Source organism: Hypanus sabinus, chromosome 1, assembly GCF_030144855.1.
Source record: "Hypanus sabinus isolate sHypSab1 chromosome 1, sHypSab1.hap1, whole genome shotgun sequence".
Taxonomy (NCBI): Eukaryota; Metazoa; Chordata; class Chondrichthyes; order Myliobatiformes; family Dasyatidae; genus Hypanus; species Hypanus sabinus.
Window position 1 is genome coordinate 3543311 of NC_082706.1, and position 20322 is coordinate 3563632.

The 20322-nt window shown below is 46.9% G+C and overlaps 1 protein-coding gene across 1 annotated transcript in view; it reads right to left on the reverse strand.

The window, feature by feature from the left end:
* The window catches only part of adgra2 (adhesion G protein-coupled receptor A2), a 175458-nt gene that overhangs the window by 34641 nt on the left and 120495 nt on the right, over positions 1 to 20322 (reverse strand). Inside the window, exons 8-11 of the mRNA XM_059960283.1 lie at positions 16093 to 16257; positions 12427 to 12610; positions 4390 to 4539; positions 2309 to 2470 (exon numbers count right to left, since the gene is read on the reverse strand). Of these exons, the coding sequence (XP_059816266.1) occupies positions 2309 to 2470; positions 4390 to 4539; positions 12427 to 12610; positions 16093 to 16257 (661 nt within the window). The remainder of the gene's footprint in view (positions 1 to 2308; positions 2471 to 4389; positions 4540 to 12426; positions 12611 to 16092; positions 16258 to 20322) is intronic.

Genomic DNA, 20322 nt, shown 5'->3' on the forward strand with positions numbered 1-20322 from the left:
CCTACATTTGTCTTGAACAATCTTTTTCTTTTCACGTATCTATGAAAGCTTTTACAGTCAGTTTTTATGTTCCCTGCCAGCTTTCTCTCATAATCTTTTTTCCCTTTCCTAATTAACCACTTTGTCCTCCTCTGCTGGTCTCTGAATTTCTCCCAGTCCTCAGGTGTGTCGCTTTTTTTGGCTAACTTATATGTTTCTTCTTTGGACTTGATACTGTCCCTAATTTCCCTTGTCAGCCATGGGTGCACTACCTTCCCTGGTTTATTCTTTTGCCAAACTGGGATGAATAATTGTTGTAGTTCATCCATGCGATCTTTAAATGCTTGTCATTGAATATCCACCGTCAACCCTTTAAGTATGATTTGCCAGTCTATCTTAGCTAATTCACGTCTCATACCTTCAAAGTTACCCTTCTTTAAGTTCAGAACCTTTGTTTCTGAGTTAACTATGTCACTCTCCATCTTAATGAAGAATTCCACCATATTATGGTCTTCTTACCCAAGGGCACAACAAGATTGCTAACTAACCCTTCCTCATTGCTCAGTACCCAATCTAGAATGGCCTGCTCTCTAGCTGGTTCCTCGACATGTTGGTTCAGAAAACCATCCCGCATACATTCCAAGAAATCCTCTTCCTCAGCACCCTTACCAATTTAGTTCATCCAATCTATATGTAGATTGAAGTCACCCATTATAACTACTGTTCCTTTATTGCATGCATTTCTAATTTCCTGTTTAATGCCATCCCCAACCTCACTACTACTGTTAGGTGGCCTGTACACAACTCCCAACAGCGTTTTCTGCCCCTTAGTGTTATGCAGCTCTGCCCATATCGATTCCACATCCTCCAGGCTAATGTCCTTCCTTTCTATTGTGTTAATCTCCTCTCTAACCACATGGGTGGCTGGATCCACTACTTCCTGTCCAGTTCTCAAGGCTTAAACAATTTGAAGGTTTAAGCACAGATGTGCTCTTCCAGTCTTCATCAACCTTCACCTAGAAAATTAATATTGAAATTTAAACTAATCCTGTCCAATAGACCCTCCCCACTTCAATGAACCCCATTCGCTGCATCCTTCACTGAAATTCCACCCATCATTAAACCCGCAACATCAATAAACACTGCCCCCCTTGAACCCCACCCAACATGGAACCACACTCACCCTGACCCCACCCAACGTGGAACTACACCCACCCGGACCCCACCCAACACAGAACCACACCCGACGTGGAACCACACCCACCCGAACCCAACCTAATGTGGAACCCCACTCATCCGGACCCCAGCCAACACAGAACCACACCCAACACGGAACCCCACCCACCACGGAACCACACCCAACACGGTACCCCACCCAACACGGAACCACACCCAATGTGGAACCACACCCACCCAAACCCAAACTAATGTGGAACCCCACCCACCACGGAACCACACCCAACACGGTACCCCACCCAACACGGAACCACACACAACACAGAACCACACCCAACACGGTACCTCACCCAACACGGAACCACACCCAACACAGAACCACACCCAACACGGTACCCCACCCAACACAGAACCACACCCACCTGAACCCCACCCAACGTGGAACCACACCCACTAAACCCCACCCAACATGGAACCATGCACACCACTAAACAATACCCCTCACTGAACCCTACCACATCTGCCCCAGCTGCTTCACTGGTAAAGATGCCTCATGCTGAACCCTCTGCCTCTCCTAATCAATCTCCTATCCACAGCCTCACTAAACCCTTTCTCCCACTTCCACTGCCCTCACTGATTTCCCCTCCTCTCTAACACGCTCCTGTATCCAGCCTCTGCTGACCCATCCACTGTCTGTGGGTCAAGTCATTGGGCCTGGTTTCAATAACTCCTCCCTGTTCCTTCTCCTCATCCTCCGGGTGTCTTGGTCACACCGACACCTCTGGGGCGGAGTGTGATGTCCATGGCACTAGGGGAGAAAGAGTGAGAGCGTGGATCATGCTGTGCTTCACCAAGGCTCTGCCAGTCAGTCCCAGGAACAACCATATTGTTTCCGAGATCAGTGGTCATATTCCTGAAGGAAGGATATGTATTCCCAGGATCAAGGGCCATGCTCCCAGATCAGAGGGAAGGTTCTTGGGATCAGAGGTCATGAACCAGGGTCAAGGGTCATGTTTCCAGAATCAGAGATAGCATTCCAGGGATCGGGGTCGTGTTCCTGGGTCAGGGGATCATGTGCTGGGTTCAGGGGTCATTTTCCTGGGATCGGGGCAGCATTCCCAGGTTCAGGAGGTTTAGAGGCAGGAAAACTGACCTTGCTGATGGTCTGTGAATTGAACGTTAAAGTGAGGTTGGCGATGTGCTCCACAGCCCAGACAATCCGCGTACACGCTCCGCTTTCCTCCTGTGCCAACCTCAGCACCTGCTCATTCACCAGCATCATGTTACTGGCCACTTCCACGATCACATCCCCGAGCTGAAGGTGAGGGGCAAGGGAAAGTTATCACACAGACCGTGAAACCAACACAGGTGAGCGCAGTCTGAGGGCGTGCATGGACAGCTCGCGAGTTTCACCGCTGATTCCAGCACCACGTAGCGTGTCCACCATGTTCAGCAGAACTAAACAAACAGCCTGCATACAACAAGCAGAAGCATCCAAACAAACCCCTTACACACCCCTCACCACATGGGACAGCACGCCCGAGCCTGTGACCTCCAGACGATGGCCCCAGACTCTGACCACCACACAAGCCAAGGGCTCCCACCTTCAGGATTTGACAGGGAGAGGCAAGTGTGGCAGAGAAGGAGCGGGGTAGGGAGAGGACACGGAAGCGTGCAGCCCAAGTGGTAGGAACAGTGGTAAGAGAGGGAAATAAAGAGTGTGTGAAAAGGGAAGAAAGGAGATGAACAGAGTGTGGAGGAGCAGTGTGTCAGAGATTGTGGGGGTGGGTGCCAGGTGACGATGGGAGAGAGTTGAAGAGGGTAGGGGAAGAGATCGAGGAGGATAAAAAGGTTGGGAGGGTGAGTGGGTTGAAAAGATTCTGACAATGACTGAGAGAGGCTCGGGAATTGCAGAGAGGTGGGAAGAGGAGACAGAAAGGTTCGAGGGGTAGGAATGAAAGGAGACGAGGGGAAGAGGTTGAGGGAGGCAGAAGTGAGAGGAAGAGTAAAGAGTGTTAATGAGAGAAAGAGAAACAGGGTGAGAGTGAGAGAGTGAGAGTGTGTGTGTGAGTGAGAAAGAAAATGATAGTGTGTGAACATGTATGAGAGAGAGAGAATGAATGAATGAAACACAGAGGGCAGGGAGAGAGGAGAGAGGAGGCCGTCAATCCTTTGTACCTGCAGACTAATCGAACTGTAAGCCTGGACTGTGTTGGAGAGATGAGGAAGATTCATCGATCCAGACAAACCAAATCTTTTTCACAATGCCACAGGGAACCAGTTGACAATGCCAAGCTAACTGGATCTGCCTCTGTTTGAAGGGGAACAGTTTCCATTTGCTCATAAATCCCCACCCACTAGAAGTTTAAGGAAGAGGATAGAGGTGTTGAAGAGGCAGAGATCGAGTGGGCAGCCAGGGACTTGGGTTGGAAATAGCCAACACCAGGGGTATTGTTTCAAAGTGATTGGAGGGAAGTATGGTGGGGGGGGTGGGATGTCAGAGGCAAGATCTTTACACAGAGAGAGGTGTGGTGTGCAGAACTCGCCTCCAGGAGTGGTGGTAGAGGCAGATACACCAGGGCAGGGGTTCCCAACCTTTCTTATGCCATGGACCAATACCAGTAAGCAAGAATTCACTGGACACCAGGTTGGGAGCCCCTGCAGGGACAGTTAAGAACCTCTTAGATAGGCGCATGGATGCTAGGAAAATGGAGGCTCTGTAGGGGTACCAATCTAAGGGTTTTATTTATTTATTTATTGACATACAGCAAGGAATAGACTGCCCAGCAATCCCCCAATTTATCCCGAGCCTAATCGGGGGCAATGACCAATTAATCTACCAACCGGTACGTCCTTGGACTGTGGGAGGAAACCAGAGCACCCAGAGGAAACCCATGTGGTCACAGGGAGAAAGTACAAACTCCTTACAGGCAGTGTTGGGAATTGAACCTGGATGGCTGGTACTGTGAAACATTGTGCAAATCATTACGCCAGCCAAAAGCCCGATCTCAGAGAAGATTAAAAGGTCCCAGATTGCACCCTAACCAAAGAGGGATCTGATAGAACCTTTACCAGCGAGCCTTCTCCTGGCCTCCACAGTACATGCAAGCTTTCCACCATCGCCTTGGAGGAAAAGCTGTTGCAAGTTCCTGGCGGACAAACATTGGGAGGTGCACGAGAGAAGAGTACAAAGCCCCAAAATGAAAAGTTAGGTGGCCACTTCAGATACATTACATCGTGAATCTCTTCCGTCCATCTGATGAACTTCTCGATCATCTGGGTGACGTAAATCACATCCATCATGTCCAGGAAGTTGGTGGCCTCAGCGGTGTAGGCAAGCAACTTGCGAGCAAGTGGGAGAGCGTTGGTGTTATTGATGGGTACCTGTCGAGAGACAGCAGGAGGGGGAAGGAAAGAGTGAGGCAAAAATCACTGGGACCAACAACCTCTCATCTCTCAGTGTGCATCAGAAAGGCTCACAGATCTGCTAAGTTCAAAGAAAATTTATTATCAAAGTATGTACATCTTACTGTATTTTCTTGTAGACTTTTGAAGATTCAAAAAGGTCAAGGATTTCAAAGTACCTTTATTATCAAAGAATGTATGCAGTATACAACCCTGGGATTTGTTCTCCCACAGTCAAAAGCACCATGGAACCCATTCAAAGAAAACATCAAACAATCACGCAAATGACAACAGATGAGTGAGTAACACACAGAATATTAAGCATCAAACTGCAGAGTCTTTGAAACAGTCCAGGAATGTTCAGTGATGGTTGTTTCTGAACCTGGTGGTGTGGGATCTGATGGTTGAGGGGTAATAACTGTTCCTGAACCTGGTGGTGTGGGACCTGATGGTTGAGGGGTAATAACTGTTCCTGAACCTGGTGGTGTGGGACCTGATGGTTGAGGGGTAATAACTGTTCCTGAACCTGGTGGTGTGAGACCTGATGGTTGAGGGGTAATAACTGTTCCTGAACCTGGTGGTGTGGGACCTGATGGTTGAGGGGTAATAACTGTTCCTGAACCTGGTGGTGTGGGACCTGATGGTTGAGGGGTAATAACTGTTCCTGAACCTGATGGTGTGGGACCTGATGGTTGTAGGGTAATAACTGTTCCTGTATCTGGTGGTGTGAAACCTGAGACATTTATACCTCCTGCCAAACAGCAGCAGCGAGAAAACAGCCTAGCTTCGATGGTGGGGGTCCTTGATGATGGATTCTGCTCTCTTGAGGCAGCTCTCCTTTCTGATGAGCTCAATGATGGACTGTGCTGTATCCAACACTTTCTTCAAACTTTTCATTTCTTCCCACTAAGAGTCAACACAGTTAGATGTGGAGTGTAGCTCCCTCCACCCTGTTCCACGACAAGCTCCCAACCTGAATAGGTAAGGAGCAAAGCTCTTTATAGACAATTCCATCACATATCCCCAGACCAGAGGGAATATGTTCCTCGGTAGATTCCAGCCATGATTATCAAGAGAAATTTAAAGACGGTTAAGATGTAGGGAAATGACTTGTGTGGTTGACAAGAGAATCAGCAAGCCTGGGTGGTTGGGAAAAGCATCAATACAGAACGGGGAAGACAAGGACTTGGGGGCCACGGGTGGAGGTGGGGTGAGGGCAAGGGGCATGTAAAATCGGAGCTTCTGTAGATATACAGTACTGTGCAAAAGTCTTAGGCACATTTATGTAGCTTTTACACAGTATTGTAGTAATTTTATGTATTACACTGTACTGCTGCCACAAAATAATAAACAAATTTTATGTGATAAACCTGCTTCTGATATGGGTCTCCATTGTGGACTGAGAGTAAGAAGGGGCAGGGAGAGGGGAATCATGGTTGGAAAAAGGGGAAGAGAAAGGGGAGGGAGTGGGAAGTATCAGAAGGACATTCTGTAATGATCAATAAACCAATTGATTGGAATCAAATGACCTTGCCTGGTGTCTCAGGACTGGGTGTGTCTGCACCTACACCACCCCCACCCCTGGCAATCCTTCTCTGTCACCTGTCCCACACGCCTCCCATACCATTCCCAACATCCTTTGCTCCTGGAAGATTTACAAACTCGCTCTCTGCCCCACATTGACAAAACCAGTACTGTAACTCTCTCACCGGGGCTCATATGCAAACTTGGCTCAGTGGCTAACTCTGCTGACAGTCATGTGACTCAGTGGTGAGAAGGCTGCCACCCATAAGCAACACATGTATGGACATGAAATGTAGTGAACGTTGTGTAAATACTGCCCCACACAAAGTTATTGTTAGCTAGAAAAATAACAGATCGTACACTGGCATAAAATTACAAAGGAAATATACTTACCAATATTTCGACTTCAATAGTTAACAGAAAAAAATAAAAGAAAGATAAAAGGGCCCTTTACAGTTGAACCAGTCCAAATGTGCACATAAACATTGGAGCTCGTTTCTAGAGTAGTTGGACGTATCACTTTACTCACACACTGAACCCTCATCCTTTGTGAAGGACACCAGCCACAGTTTGAGTTACCCTCGAAGACCATCTCAAACGCCTGGTTAACTCAGGAGTAGTGGCATTTCCTCCGTTGAACCATTCATCTGCACAGAGCACTCCTTGCAATAGGGATCCCCTTTGGGTGGGTTTCCCTTGTGCTCTTCTCCACACTTCCTCACAAAAGACCCCAAACCAGACTACTGTCCTTCAGAAATATGATGCCGCCCACCTCTCTTGAACCCTCCATAGCATGCCGCTGTCGAATGTTACAACACGTTACCAAGACAAACTGATCAGCTGACACAGCATTCCTAAGTCAGACAGAATGGATCCTTATTTTTAGCTGAAGCCAAACATTAGTTTATTTAGCTTACTAACAGGACACACGGCATATTGCAGAAAAAACTGCTAAAATAAAGATACCTCACAGTCACAGCATAGCAGTAGAAATTCTAACCAGAGCTTTAGCAGAGCACCCTAGTGTATATGTGACTAAGACTTTTTCACAGTACTGTATGAAAAGGAATAAAATACTAGAAGTAAATGTTTCCCCTCTCGTCTGGAAACAGGAAGGACAGAAGGAGGAGACATCCATGGGCGTTGGGCTGTCCCAGGATCAGGCACGTGGGCTGCAGACAGCAAGCCTGGACTTCAGAGACAGACAAGAGAAAATATGCAAATGCTGGAAATCCAGGCAACACACACAAAATGCTTGAGAAACTCAGCAGGCCTGGCAGCATGGATGGAAAAGAGTACAGCCGACGTTTCTGTCAGAGTTCTGATGAAGGGTCTCAGCCCAAAACATCGACTGCTTACTCTTTTTCATAGATGGTGCTGAGTTCCTCCTGCACCTTGTGTGTGTTGCTTGGGTCCCCAGCATCTCGTCATCGGCTGGTTTGGGGCTCAGCTCTGAAGACTGAAGCGCAAAGGTCAACCCAGAATCAGGTTCAATATCACCAATACAAGCTGTGAAATTTGTTGTTTTGTGGCAGCAGTGCAGTGCAATACATAATAATAAAAACTACAAATTACATTAAGAAATATACTTTAAAAATTGAATAAAATAAGTAGTGCAAAAAGAGAGCAAAAATATTGAAGTAGCGTCCATGGGTTCACGGACCATGCGGAAATCTGATGGTGGAGGGGAAGGAGCTGTCCCTAAAGCATCGAGTGCGTGTCTTCAGGCTCCTGCACCAGCTCCCTGATGGCAGAAGAGGGCATGTCGTGATGAAGGGTCTTGGTCTGAAACTTCGATTGTTTACTCCTTTCCATAGATGCTGCCTGGCCTGCTGAGTTCCTCCAGCAGTTTGTGTGGTTTGTTCAGTACGACCTGTTGTGTTGTGCTTGGTTTTGCTCCGACAGGTATGGTGGGAGGTAAGGGGCTCGACTTACTGCTGCTGTTGCTCGTGTTGTTCTGTGAACATGCTTGGCTTGAATGTTGTGGCAACATTTGCGAGCTGCCCCCAGCCCATCCTCTGGTTGTTAATGGAAATGATGCATTTTACTGTATGTTTTCACATACATGTGATAAATAAATAAATTTAAATCTGAATCTGGGGCAGAGGGTTTGTGTCATAAACAGACTGGGCCTCCCCTCCCCTCCCTAGAGAAGAGAAGAGTGAGAGGTGGTTTCACTGAAACATGTAACGTGCATAAGGAAGTTGAGCCTGCGCTCTGGAATTGTAATCATTGGAGTTTGGAACAGTGAGAGAGGGATCTCACTGAAACCTATCCGAAATGAAAAGGCTGTTTCTATAGTGAGGGAGTCTCAACCAGAGGACGTCCCTCTAGAACAGAGATGAGGAGGAATTTCTTTAGCCAGAGGTGGTGAATCTGTGAAATTTATTACCACAGATGGCTGTGAAGGGCAAGTCTTTGGGTAGATTTAAAGACAAACAAGAGAAAATCTGCAGTTGCAGGAAATCCAAGCAACTCACACAAAATGCTGGAGGAACTCAGCAGGCCAAGCAGCAGCTATGGAAAAGAGTACAGTCGATGTTTTGGACCGAGACCCTTCAGCAGGACTGGACAGAAAAAGATGAGGAGTAGATTTAAAAGCTATGGGTGGGGGGGGGGGGAGGAGGAGGAGAGAGAGAAAACACAAGATGACAGGTGAAACCAGGAAGGGGAGGGGTAAAGTAAAGGGCTGGGAGGTTGATTGGTGAAAGAGATACAGGGCTGGAGAAGGGGTAACCTAACAGGAGAGGACAGAAATTCATAGAAGAAAAAAAAGGGAGGGCACGAGAGGGAGGCGATGGGCAGGCAAGGAGATAAAGTGAGAGAAGGAAAAGGGAATGGGGAATGGTGAAGGAGGTAGGAGGTCACACCAGGAACACCGGACATAGTATATGACCCCGACAGATTCACAAGATGCAGAGATGCCAGAGGAACTGAATGCATATTTTGCATTAGTCTTCACAGTGGAAGACATCTGCAGTTTGCCAGACATTCAAGAGTGTCAGAGAAGTGAAGGTTGTGCAGTGAAAATTATGGCTGAGAAGGTGCACAGGAAGCTTAATGGTCTGAGGGTGGATAAATCTCCTGGACCTGATGGAATGCACACTCAGGTTCTGAAGGAAGTAGCTGGAGAGATTGCAGAGGCATTAACGATGATCTTTCAAGAATCGATAGATTCTGGCATTGTACTGGATGACTGGAAAATTGCAAATGTTACTACGCTATTTAATAGGGGTGGGAGGCAGCAGAAAGGAAACTATAGACCTGTTAGCCTGGCATCAGTGGTTGGGAAGTTGAGGGAATCGATTGTTAGGGATGAGATTACGGAGTACCTGGAGGCACATGACAAGATAGGCCAAAGCCAGCTTGGTTTCTTGAAAGGAAAATCCTGCCTGAGGAAATTACAAGCAGTGTAGACAAAGGAGATGAAGTAGGTGTGGTGTACTTGGATTTTCAGAAGGCCTTTGATAAGGTGCCACACATGAGGCTGCTTAGCAAGATAATACCCCATGGAATTACAGGGAAGTTACTAGTATGGGTGGAGCATTGGCTGATCGGCAGAAAACAGAGAGTGGGAATAAAGGGATCCTATTCTGACTGACTGCCAGTTACCAGTAGATTTCCACAGGAGTTGGTGTTGGGACCGCTGCTTTTTACAATGTTTGTCAATGACTTGGACCATGGGATTAATGGATTTGTGGCCAAACTTGCCGATGATACAAAGATAGATGGAGGAGCGGGTAGTGTTGAGGAAACAGAGAGCCTGCAGAGAGACTTAGGTAGTTTAGGGGAATGGGCAAAGAAGTGGCAAATTAAATACAATGTTGGAAAGTGTATGGTCATGCACATTGGTGGAAGAAATAAACAGGCAGATGATTATTTAGATGGGGACAGAATTCAAAATGCAGAGATGTAAAGGGACTTGGAAGTCCTTGTGCAGGATACCCTAAAGGTTAACCACCAGGTTGAGTCAGTGGTGAAGAAGGTGAATACAATATTGGCATTCATTTCTAGAGGTACAGAATATAAGAGCAGGGATGTGATGTTGAGGTTCTATAAAGCACTCGTGAGACCACACTTGGGGTATTGTGTGCAGTTTTGGGCTCCTTATTTTAGAAAGGATATACTGATATTGGAGAGAGTTCAGAGACGATCCACGAGAATGATTCCGGGAATGAAAGGGTTACCGTATGAGGAACGACTGGCAGCTCGGGCTGTATTCCCTGGAGTTCAGGAGAATGAGGGGGGATCTCATAGAAACATTCCAAATGTTAAAAGGCCTGAACAGATTAGATATGGCAAATGTTACTTCCCATGGTAGAGGAGTCTAGGACAAGAGGGCACAACTTCAGAATTGAAGGATGTCCATTTAGAACAGAGATGCAGAGAAACTACTTTAGTCAAAGGGTGGTAAACCTGTGGAATTTGTGACAACGAGAGGCTGTAGAGGCCAAGTTATTAGGTGCTTTTAAGGCAGAGATAGATAGGTTCTTAATTAGCGAGGGCATCAAAGGGTATGGAGAGAAGGGAGTGGAGATGCCTGGAAGCATTGGATCAGCCCATGATTTATTGGCAGAGCAGACTCGATGGGCCAAATGGCAAACGTCTGCTCCTATATCTTATGGTCTTATGGCATTGACTCACTCTGAAGGACTGTTTAGGGCCCTGAATAGTTAAAGTGGAGGTTGATAGGTTCTTGATTAGTCAGGGCGTCAAAGGGTTGAAGGCAGGAGAATGAGTGGTTGAGAATAAATAAAAAAGTCAGCCATGATTGAATGGTGGTGCAGACTCAATGGGGAAAATGGCCTAATCCTGGCCCTGTGTGATGGTATGAGGAGTGTTTGATGGCTTTGGTCTACTTGCTGGTGTTTAGAAGGATGGGTGATGGTTTGGGGGTAGATCTGATTGAAATCTACCAAATACTGAAAGGCCTTGGTAGAGTTAACATGGAGGGGATTTGAGCAGTTGACTCAATGGCCTAACTCTGCTTTGGTCTTGACAAGAGAAATGTTGGAAGGGTGTTTTCCCTGGCTGGAATAGGTATAATCAGGGTTTAGACATTCAGGATCCGGAAGTGAAGCTTCTTCACCCAGACATCTGTGGAGCTCAGTCATTAAGTTGGGACAGGATCGATAAGGGTTAGGATGTTTGGGGAACTGGGGGATGTGGGGTTAGTGATACTGAGGTCAAAGCTGCTGAACGAGAGGGCGGATGGTTCAGGGGGAGAACGGAGCTGGATGTACTCACTGTGTTCATCACCCCATGGGGCATTAGACCACACTGCACGGCGGGGACTCTATCCCTCAAGGCAAAGCTGAAGGGGGATATATCTACATGGAGTGCTGATGCACAAAAGCAACGTTCGTCATCGAGGGCCACTACAATCCAGACAACGCTCTCTTCCTACTACTGCCATCAGGAATAAAGTACAGGAGAATCAGGACCCACAGACCAGGTTCAGGAACAGTTATTACCCCTCAACCATCAGGTCTCACACCACCAGGTTCAGGAACAGTTATTACCCCTCAACCATCAGGTCCCACACCACCAGGTTCAGGAACAGTTATTACCCCTCAACCATCAGGTTCCACACCACCAGGTTCAGGGACAGTTATTACCCCTCAACCGTCAGGTCCCTCACCACCAGGTTCAGGAACAGTTATTACCCCTCAACCATCAGGTCCCACACCACCAGGTTCAGGAACAGTTATTACCCCTCAACCATCAGGTCCCACAACACCAGCTTCAGGAACAGTTATTACCCCTCAACAATCAGGTCCCACACCACCAGGAACAAGAACAGTTATTACCCCTCAATCATCAGGTCCCACACCACCAGGTTCAGGAACAGTTATTACCCCTCAACCATCAGGTCTCACACCGCCAGGTTCAGGAACAGTTATTACCCCTCAACCATCAGGTCTCACACCACCAGGTTCAGGAACAGTTATTACCCCTCAACAATCAGGTTCCACACCACAGCTATTGCCCTATAGCTATCAGGCTTCTGAACCTATGTGGATAACTTCATTCAACTTCACTTACTCCATTACTGAACTGTTCCCACATCCTATGAACTCACTTTCAAGGACTCTTCAATTCTTGTTCTTCATATTTATTTGCTAATATTATTTTGTATTATTTGTATTTGCACAGTTTGTTGTCTTTTGCACATTGGTTGTTTGTCCATCTTGTGTGTAGTTTTTCATTGATTCTATCATGTTTCTTTGTACTTACTGTGAATGCCCACAAGAAAATGAATCTTAGGGTTGTATATGGTGACATATGTGTACTTTGATAATAAATTTACTTTGAGCTTTTTTGAAATAAGGATGAATTTACCAGGATGAAGGAGGAGAGGACCCTGGTGTAATCATTGATGTACAGACACGCAGAGTAATCAGCCTCTTCCCACATTCCGGAGCGATTACACTTCCGGGATGTCTTCCTCTCCAGGGAGGAGGAGGGGTACGGATACTGCAGGCACAGTTGGTAGACAGTGATCCCAGCTAATGTGCGTGGCCACCTGCTCGGGTAACAAACAGTGAGACATCAGTGAAACTCTCCCTGAAGGCAGGCTCAAAGATAAAAGGTTAGAAATTAGTTTTATTTGTCACGTGTACATTGAAACATCAAAACGAACAGTAAAATGCTTTATTTATGTCAATGACCATCACAGTCTGAGGGCGTACTGGTGACAGTCTCCAAGTGTCACTATGTTTCCAGTGCCACCATAGCATGTCCACAACTTAACAATCCTAACCCGTACGTCTGTGGACTGTGGGAGGAAACCCACACAGTCACAGGGAGAATGTACAAACTCCTTCCGCACACGTTACACTAACCCCTATGCTACCATACTGCAGCAACTCCTAGGATTCCCACCCTGTCATTTCGCCAGGAAGTGGCCACTCTGCCACTGCAGCCTGCTCACCTTGATCAGCCACTCGTAACTAGAACGAGGTTAACGGGGGGGAGGGGGTGTGGAGAATGAGGGAATACTGTGCCTTGAGCATATATGTAGTCAGGATGTATGTTTTGTTCCCCCTAAGCTGCGCGGGCGCGTGGCCACACAGCAACGGAAATGCTCCCGCGCACGTAGCCTTTGTTGCCATGCAGCTGGAATAAAGACTGACAGGGAAAAGTTTCTGAAGCGTGAAAGATTTCCTTTGTTGTATTTCATTATAACCTTCAATTAATAAATAAAATTTAAAATATGTGATTTTTGAATTTTCATTCTAAATATTCGAGGTATGCATATTACAAGCAAAGTCATGTGTAAAGTGCCCTGCAGTTTTCAGGCCATGTAAAAATCTCCTGCTCAGAGCAATGGTTGTTCTGCTGCTGTAAAAGAGAGGGAACTTGGTCGCACAGTACCACAGAGTGCAGTAACAGTCTGCGATATTTATGCTCAAGAGAGAATCTGTAGATGCTGGAAATCCAAGCAACACGCACAAAATGCTGGAGGAGCTCAGCAGGCCAGGCAGCATCTATTGAAAAAGAGTACGGTCGACTGTATTTTTTCCCATTGATGCTGCCTGGCCTGCTGATTCTGTGCGTGACATTTATGCTGCCCTCCTACACGTCCAGACTAATCCCATTAACTCGCACTGTTTCCTGTCTCACTCTGCCGCTCTCACTGTGCCAGTCCCCAGTCACAGGCCTGGCGTTTACACACAGCCCGTCACCTCTAGGTGGCAGTGTTGGATGGTGCTGATGTTGGGATACAGCTGACTGGAGTTAGAATCCACCACACCAGTGGAGCTTGGCCCACACAGACAAGGACGCTGACCTCCTCTCTCTGGAAAGTGAAGTTGCTGTTCACACCAAGAGTGGCAAATGCAAAGTTAGCATCCATTTAGTTCTAGAATATAAAAGCAACGATGTAACTCTGAGCATGAGAGATTCTGCAGACACTGGGAATCTAGAGTAACACACACAAAACGCTGGAGGAACTCAGCTGGTCAGGCAGCGTCCATGGAAGGGAATCAAGTCGATGGTTCAGTTCCGAGGCCCTTCAGTGGGACTGGAAAGGAAGGGTAGTGGGAAGAAGATAAGGGTAGGCGAAGGAGGACAAGCTGGTAGCTGATAGGTAAAGCCAGGAGGGTGGAGGAGGGAGATGAAGTAAGAAGCTGGGAGGTGATAGGTGGAAAAGGTAAAAGGCAGGAGAAGAAGGTGCCTGATAGGAGAGGAGAGTGGACCCATGGGAGAAAGTGAAGGAGGAGGGTCACCAAGGGGAGGTAGTAGACAGGTGGCAAGGGGTGCACAATGCTGAGGCTTTATAAGGTCACAATAGGGTATTGTGAACAGTTTTGGGCCCGTATCTAAGAAAGGATGTGTTTACATTGCAGAGGGTTCAGAGGAGGCTTATGAAAATGAAAGGGGGAGCGTTTGATGTCTCTGAGCATGTACCTGTTGGAGTTTAGAAGAATGAGGGGGGGATCTCATTGAAACCTATCGAATATTGAAAGACCTTGATTGAGTTGATGTGGAGAGGATGTTTCCTGTAGTGGCAGAGTCTAGAACCAGAGGGTACAGCCTCAGAATAGAGGGACATCCATTTTGACCAGAGATGAAAAGGAATTTTTTTTAGCCAGAGGGTGGCAGACCTGTGGAATTCTTTGCCCCTGTTGGCTTTGGAGGCCAAGTTATTGGGTACATTTACAGTGGAGGTTGATAGGTTCTCAATTAGTAAGGGTATCAAAGGTTACGGAGGGGCAGGAGAGGGATTTAGAGACACAGCAAAGTAACAAGTCCTTGTCATCCAACAAACCCACACAGCCTAATTACACCCACGTGAACGATTAACCTACTAACCCGTACACCTTTGGGACGTGGGAGGAAACCGAAGCACCTTGAGAAAAGTTACGGGATCACAGGGAGAACCGTACAAACTCCTTACGGACAGTGGTGGGAATCGAACCCAGATCGCAGCCGCTGTAAAGTGTTATGCTAACCGCTACGTTAATGTGCTGCCCCTAAAATAAGGCAAGTTTAAATGCAAATATTCTTCTTGCACAGAGAACAGTGGGTGTCTGGAGGTGGTGGAAGCAGATGGGGTCACGGTAGCGGTTAGCACAACACTATTACAGCTCGGGTTGGTGGGGTGTCGGAATAGGCAGTTCAATTCCAGTGTCCTCTGTAAGGAGTCTGTATGCGCTGTGTGGGTTTCCTCTGGGTGCTCTGGCTTCCACCTACTGTACCGGTTAGTAGACTCATTGGTTATCGAAAATTGTCCTGACTGGGCTTGGGTTAAGTGGGTGAGTTTCTGGGCGGTGCAGCTTGTTGGGCTCGAAGGGCCTGTCCCGCACTCTATCTGTAAATAGAACAAAATAGTAATAAATAACATTGAAGAGGTGTTCATACTGGGACAGGAGGAGGCAGGAAACTGAGGGATACAAACTGTACAGATCAATGGGATTAGTCAGGGACACCGAGAGCCGGAGAATCTGGACCTGTTCCACATCTCTCCTCTCCCCATTCAGCCACCCCCTTTAACCTTGCTGCAACTGGCCTCGAGCGTTTCTGGCCCAGTACACTGTTTCCACTGTCTTGCAGGTCTTCAGAACCACTGGACAGGCAGCATTGGGCATCAGGTTGGTCACAAAGGCTGCTGCGGTGTCGGGCAGGTAGAAACACAGCGGCAGTACTTACCGGACCACAATAACTGAGAACATAGACATGAACAGTACAGCACAGGAACAGGCCCTACTGTGCCAAACTAATTAAATCAGTTATCAAGTGACCAACTAAACTAATCCCCTCTGTCCATATCCTTCCACTTTCCTCACATTCATGTGCCTATCTAAACACCTTTTAAATCTCCCTAATGTTTCTGCCTCGTTCACCATGCCAGGCAGCACATTCCAGGCACCCACCACTCTCTGTGGAAAAACTTGGCCCTCACATCTCCGTTGAAAATACTCCTTCTCACCTTAAACTTATGGATTAATGAACGTCAGGGTGAGCCAGCCTCCAGCCAACACCACACCGACACCGTGTGCTCACCTGAAGTCCCCTCTGTTGTTGGTAACCAGCTCAGCCTGGCAGTATGTGGCAGAAGTGTCGATCACCACTATCTCCACCTTGAGCGAGGCATTCCCACGCGACGTTGCTACGATGCATTCCCACTCTCCACTGGCCAGCAGGTAGATGTTTGAGAGGACCAGTTCGCTGCACAGAGACAGGCATCTTAATATAGAACAGTACAGGCCCTTCGGTCCACAATGTTATGATGACCTAGAGCACTACAGCACAGAAACAGACTCTTCGGCACCGTTAGTCTGCGCCAAACTTTTACTCTGCCTAGACCCATCGACCTGGACCATAGCCTTCCATATCCCTCCTATCTATGTACATATCCCACTTCTCTGAAATATTGAAATCAAACCCACATTCACCACTTCCACTGGCAGCTTGTCCCACACTGCATCAGCCTCTGAGTGAAGAAGTTCCTTCTCAGGTTCCCTTTAACCATTTCACCTTTCATTCTTAACCCATGACCTCTGGTTATAGTCTCACCCAACATCAGCGGAAAAAGTCTGCTTGTATTTATCCTATCTATACTCGTCATAATTTTGTATACCTCTATCAAATCTCCCCTCAATTCTCTTACTCTCCAGAGAATAAAGACCCAATCTGTTCAACCTTTCCCTATAACTCAAGTCCTCAAGGTCCAGCAACATCCTTGTAAATTTTCTCTGCACTCTTTCAATCTTATTTTCATCTTTCCTGTTGGTAGGTAACAAAACTGCACATAATACTCCAAATTAGATCTCACCAATGTCCTATATAACTTCAACAGAACATCCCATGTCCTGTACTCATCACATTGGTTTATGAAGGCCAATATGCCTAAAGCTTTCTTTAAACTCTATCTACCTGTGACACCACTTTCAATGAATTCTGGATCTGTATTCCCAAATCTCTTTGTTCTATCACACTCCTCAGTGCCCTACCATTCACTGTGTAAGACCGACCCTGGTTTGTCCTCTCAAAGTGCAACTCCCTATACTTGTCTACACTGAACTCCATCTGCCATTTTTCATCCCATTTTTCCAGCTGGCCCAGATCCTGCTGCAAGCCTTGATTGTCTTCCTCGCTGTCCACTGTACCCCAATCTTGGTGTCATCCACAAATTTGCTGATCCATTTATCCACATTATCATCTAAATCACTGATATAAATGACAAACAATATCGGACCCAGCACTGATTTAATCTACTCCAAGATTAATTCAACCCTTCCCTCACACAGAGCCTCTATTTTTCTTTCATTCATCTGCCAATCTAATAATCTCTTAAATGTCCCTAATGTATCTGTGTCTACCACCATCTCTGGCAGGGCATTCCACACACCCACCACTCTCTGTGTAAAACAGCTACCTCTGACATTCTCCCCTGTACTTTCCTCCAAGAACTTAAACTCTGACCCCATGTATTAGCAGATCAGAGCTTGTGAGGCAATCCACAATGTCTCAGATGGGATGACATTCCTTAAGAACAAGTATAATTCCCAGAAGTGTGGATGAATAAACATTGCCCAGAATATCTTCCATCTGGGTCCCAAATCCTCAACCACCACCTAATGCCCTGCATCTTTCCAGAAGTCGATGTGCTGTTACTTAAGCCAGGACAGGCTGGACAGCAGAATGAGCCAGGAATTGATAGGCCGTGGGCAGACAGCAGGAATGAGTCAGGGAACGATAGGCTGGGCTGAACTAGGGAATGATAGGCCAATGAGCCTTCCATCAGTGGTGGGAACATTACTGAAGAGGATTTTGCAATACATTCTTGATTTGGAAAAGCAAGGACTGATTAAGGATAGACAATCACCCTTGTGTGTGGGAAAACATAGGTGCCATGGTAGTACAGCAGTTAACGCAACTCCATTCCAGCTTGGGCATTTGAATTTCGGAGTTCAATTCCACTGCCTTCTGTAAGCAAGTCTGTACATCATTCCCGGATGTTGGTGGGTTTCCTCCGGGTGCCCTGCTTTCCTCCCACAGTCCAAAGACATACTGGCATTTGGGCTGTGGGAGGAAACCAGGGCACCAGAGCACCAGGTCTTAATTAGTTATTGTAAATTGTCCTGTGATTAGTCCAGGGATAAATTAGTGGGTTGCTCTAAGGGCTGGAAGGGTCTGTTCTGTGCTGAATCTCTATAAATAAAAATAAACACATGTTTTGCAGATTTGATTGGATTTTTGGAAGAAGTGACCAGAGAATGATGAGGGCAGGGAGGTAGACACTGTAACATGAATTTAGCAGAAGGGTAGATCATATAAGATGAAGGGTGAGCTACAGTTAAAGATTAGCTTTATTTGTCACATGTATGTCGATACACGCATTGTTTATGTCAACAACTGTACAACTCTATGACTATATCACAATATCCTCTGTCACAAAGCCAGAATGCACCCGCTCCATCCTAAATTCACCACCACCCCCATCTGAAACTAACTTCCTGCAAGCAGAAGAGGGAGTTGTCCATCTCGAATTCAGTCCACAACGATCCCACCCAGGCCACCAGATAACCCTCTGTCAGAATTCAATAGCCTCATATCAGCATGGACTATTTTCAATCCAAACTTCAAACCCAACCACCCAGGAGTTTGCAACAACCATCCTGGACATAATCCCTTCCATCCGAAATCCAACAATAAGCTCCAACCAAATCCAGCTGCCTCTATTCCGATCCCAAAAGCCTCCATATGGAATGCAGCACCTCCCTACATTAGCCAAAACTTCCATCATGCACACAATTCCATGCCATCCACCCGGACCTCAACAACTACCACCCAGAGCTTAACGTTCTTCAACCAGAACCCAACACTCTCTGCCCAGAACTCATTACCCATTAAAGATCTCTTTAATCTTACAGTGGGTGAGTCTAGGACCAGAAGGCACAATCCCAGAATACAAGGATGTCCTTTTAGAATGGAGATGAGGAGGAATTTATTTACTTACTGAGATACAGCACAGAATAGGCCTTTCCGGCCCTTCCAGCCACACCATCCAGCAACCCGATTTAATCCTAGCCTAATCATGGGACAATTTACAATGAACAATTAACCTACTAACTGGCACACCTTTGGACTGTGGGAGGAAACTAGAGCATCCGGAGGAGATCCACATATTCTACAGGGATGACATTCAAACTCCTTACAGATGACATTGGAATCCAACACCCCAGTTGTAATAATGTTGTGTTAACTGTGGCGAATCTGTGGAATTCACTGCCACAGATGACTGCAGAGGCCGAGTCATTGGGTATATTTAAAGTGGAAGCTCTTGATTAGTAAGGGTGTCGAAGGTTATGGGGAGAAGTCAGGAGAACGGGTTTGAGGGGCAAAATAAATTAGCCATGATGAGACTCGATGGCCCAAGCCACCTAACTCTGCTCCCATGCCTTATGGTCTAAGTGTCTAATCTTTTCTCAACACTTCCATGATGCTCAGGACTCTATTTCCTCCGCCTAAAACCCAGCTTCCTCCATCCACAACCCGGCCTACAAGTTCAAGGCTATCCAAGTATGTGATGACCTGGTGCAACACTGGATTTGCAGTCTCACTGGTTCTCTGACTTAAACTCCAATGTCTGTACGACGTTAGGGAGCACCCTAGGGTTCAATTGCCCCCTCACCTCGAAGGCTTGCCCTTGCATAAAGCCTGGTCCCTCAGCCTGCCAGGCCCTGTGCCTCCTCTACGCTGCCCTATAGAACAGCCAGCCAAGAGAAGGTGAGATAAGCTGTATTTGTCACACGGATGTTAAAATATCGAAACACACAGTGAAATGTTTGTAGGGTCATTGGTTGAGCCTGGAGGTTAGGTGGCATACATCTCATCACCAGTTGAGGAGACCTCACCAGGGTGTAACTGAGTGTTGTTTACGTTGGCCCGACTCGTCATTCTGATCGGTTGGCTGTCGTGCTGGCCGCTCTCAGCCAACCCGACAGCTGAGTGATCTCCGCTGGTTATTGATCGTGGTGAGCTTTGGTTCCGTGTCCGAGGTGTCCGTGGCTCACGCCTCAGCCCAATCCCACAGATGTACAGGTTTGTAAACTGCCCAGTGCAGCAGCCAACCAATCAGACAACGAGTCCGATGGATATAAACACGAGCACTCGGCAAAAACAGCACTCAATTGCACACTGATGATGTCAGCTTGACTAGTGATGAAACGTTTGCGACCTAACCTCCAGGCTCAGTGAACGACCCTTCAAACAACCAACCAACCTTCT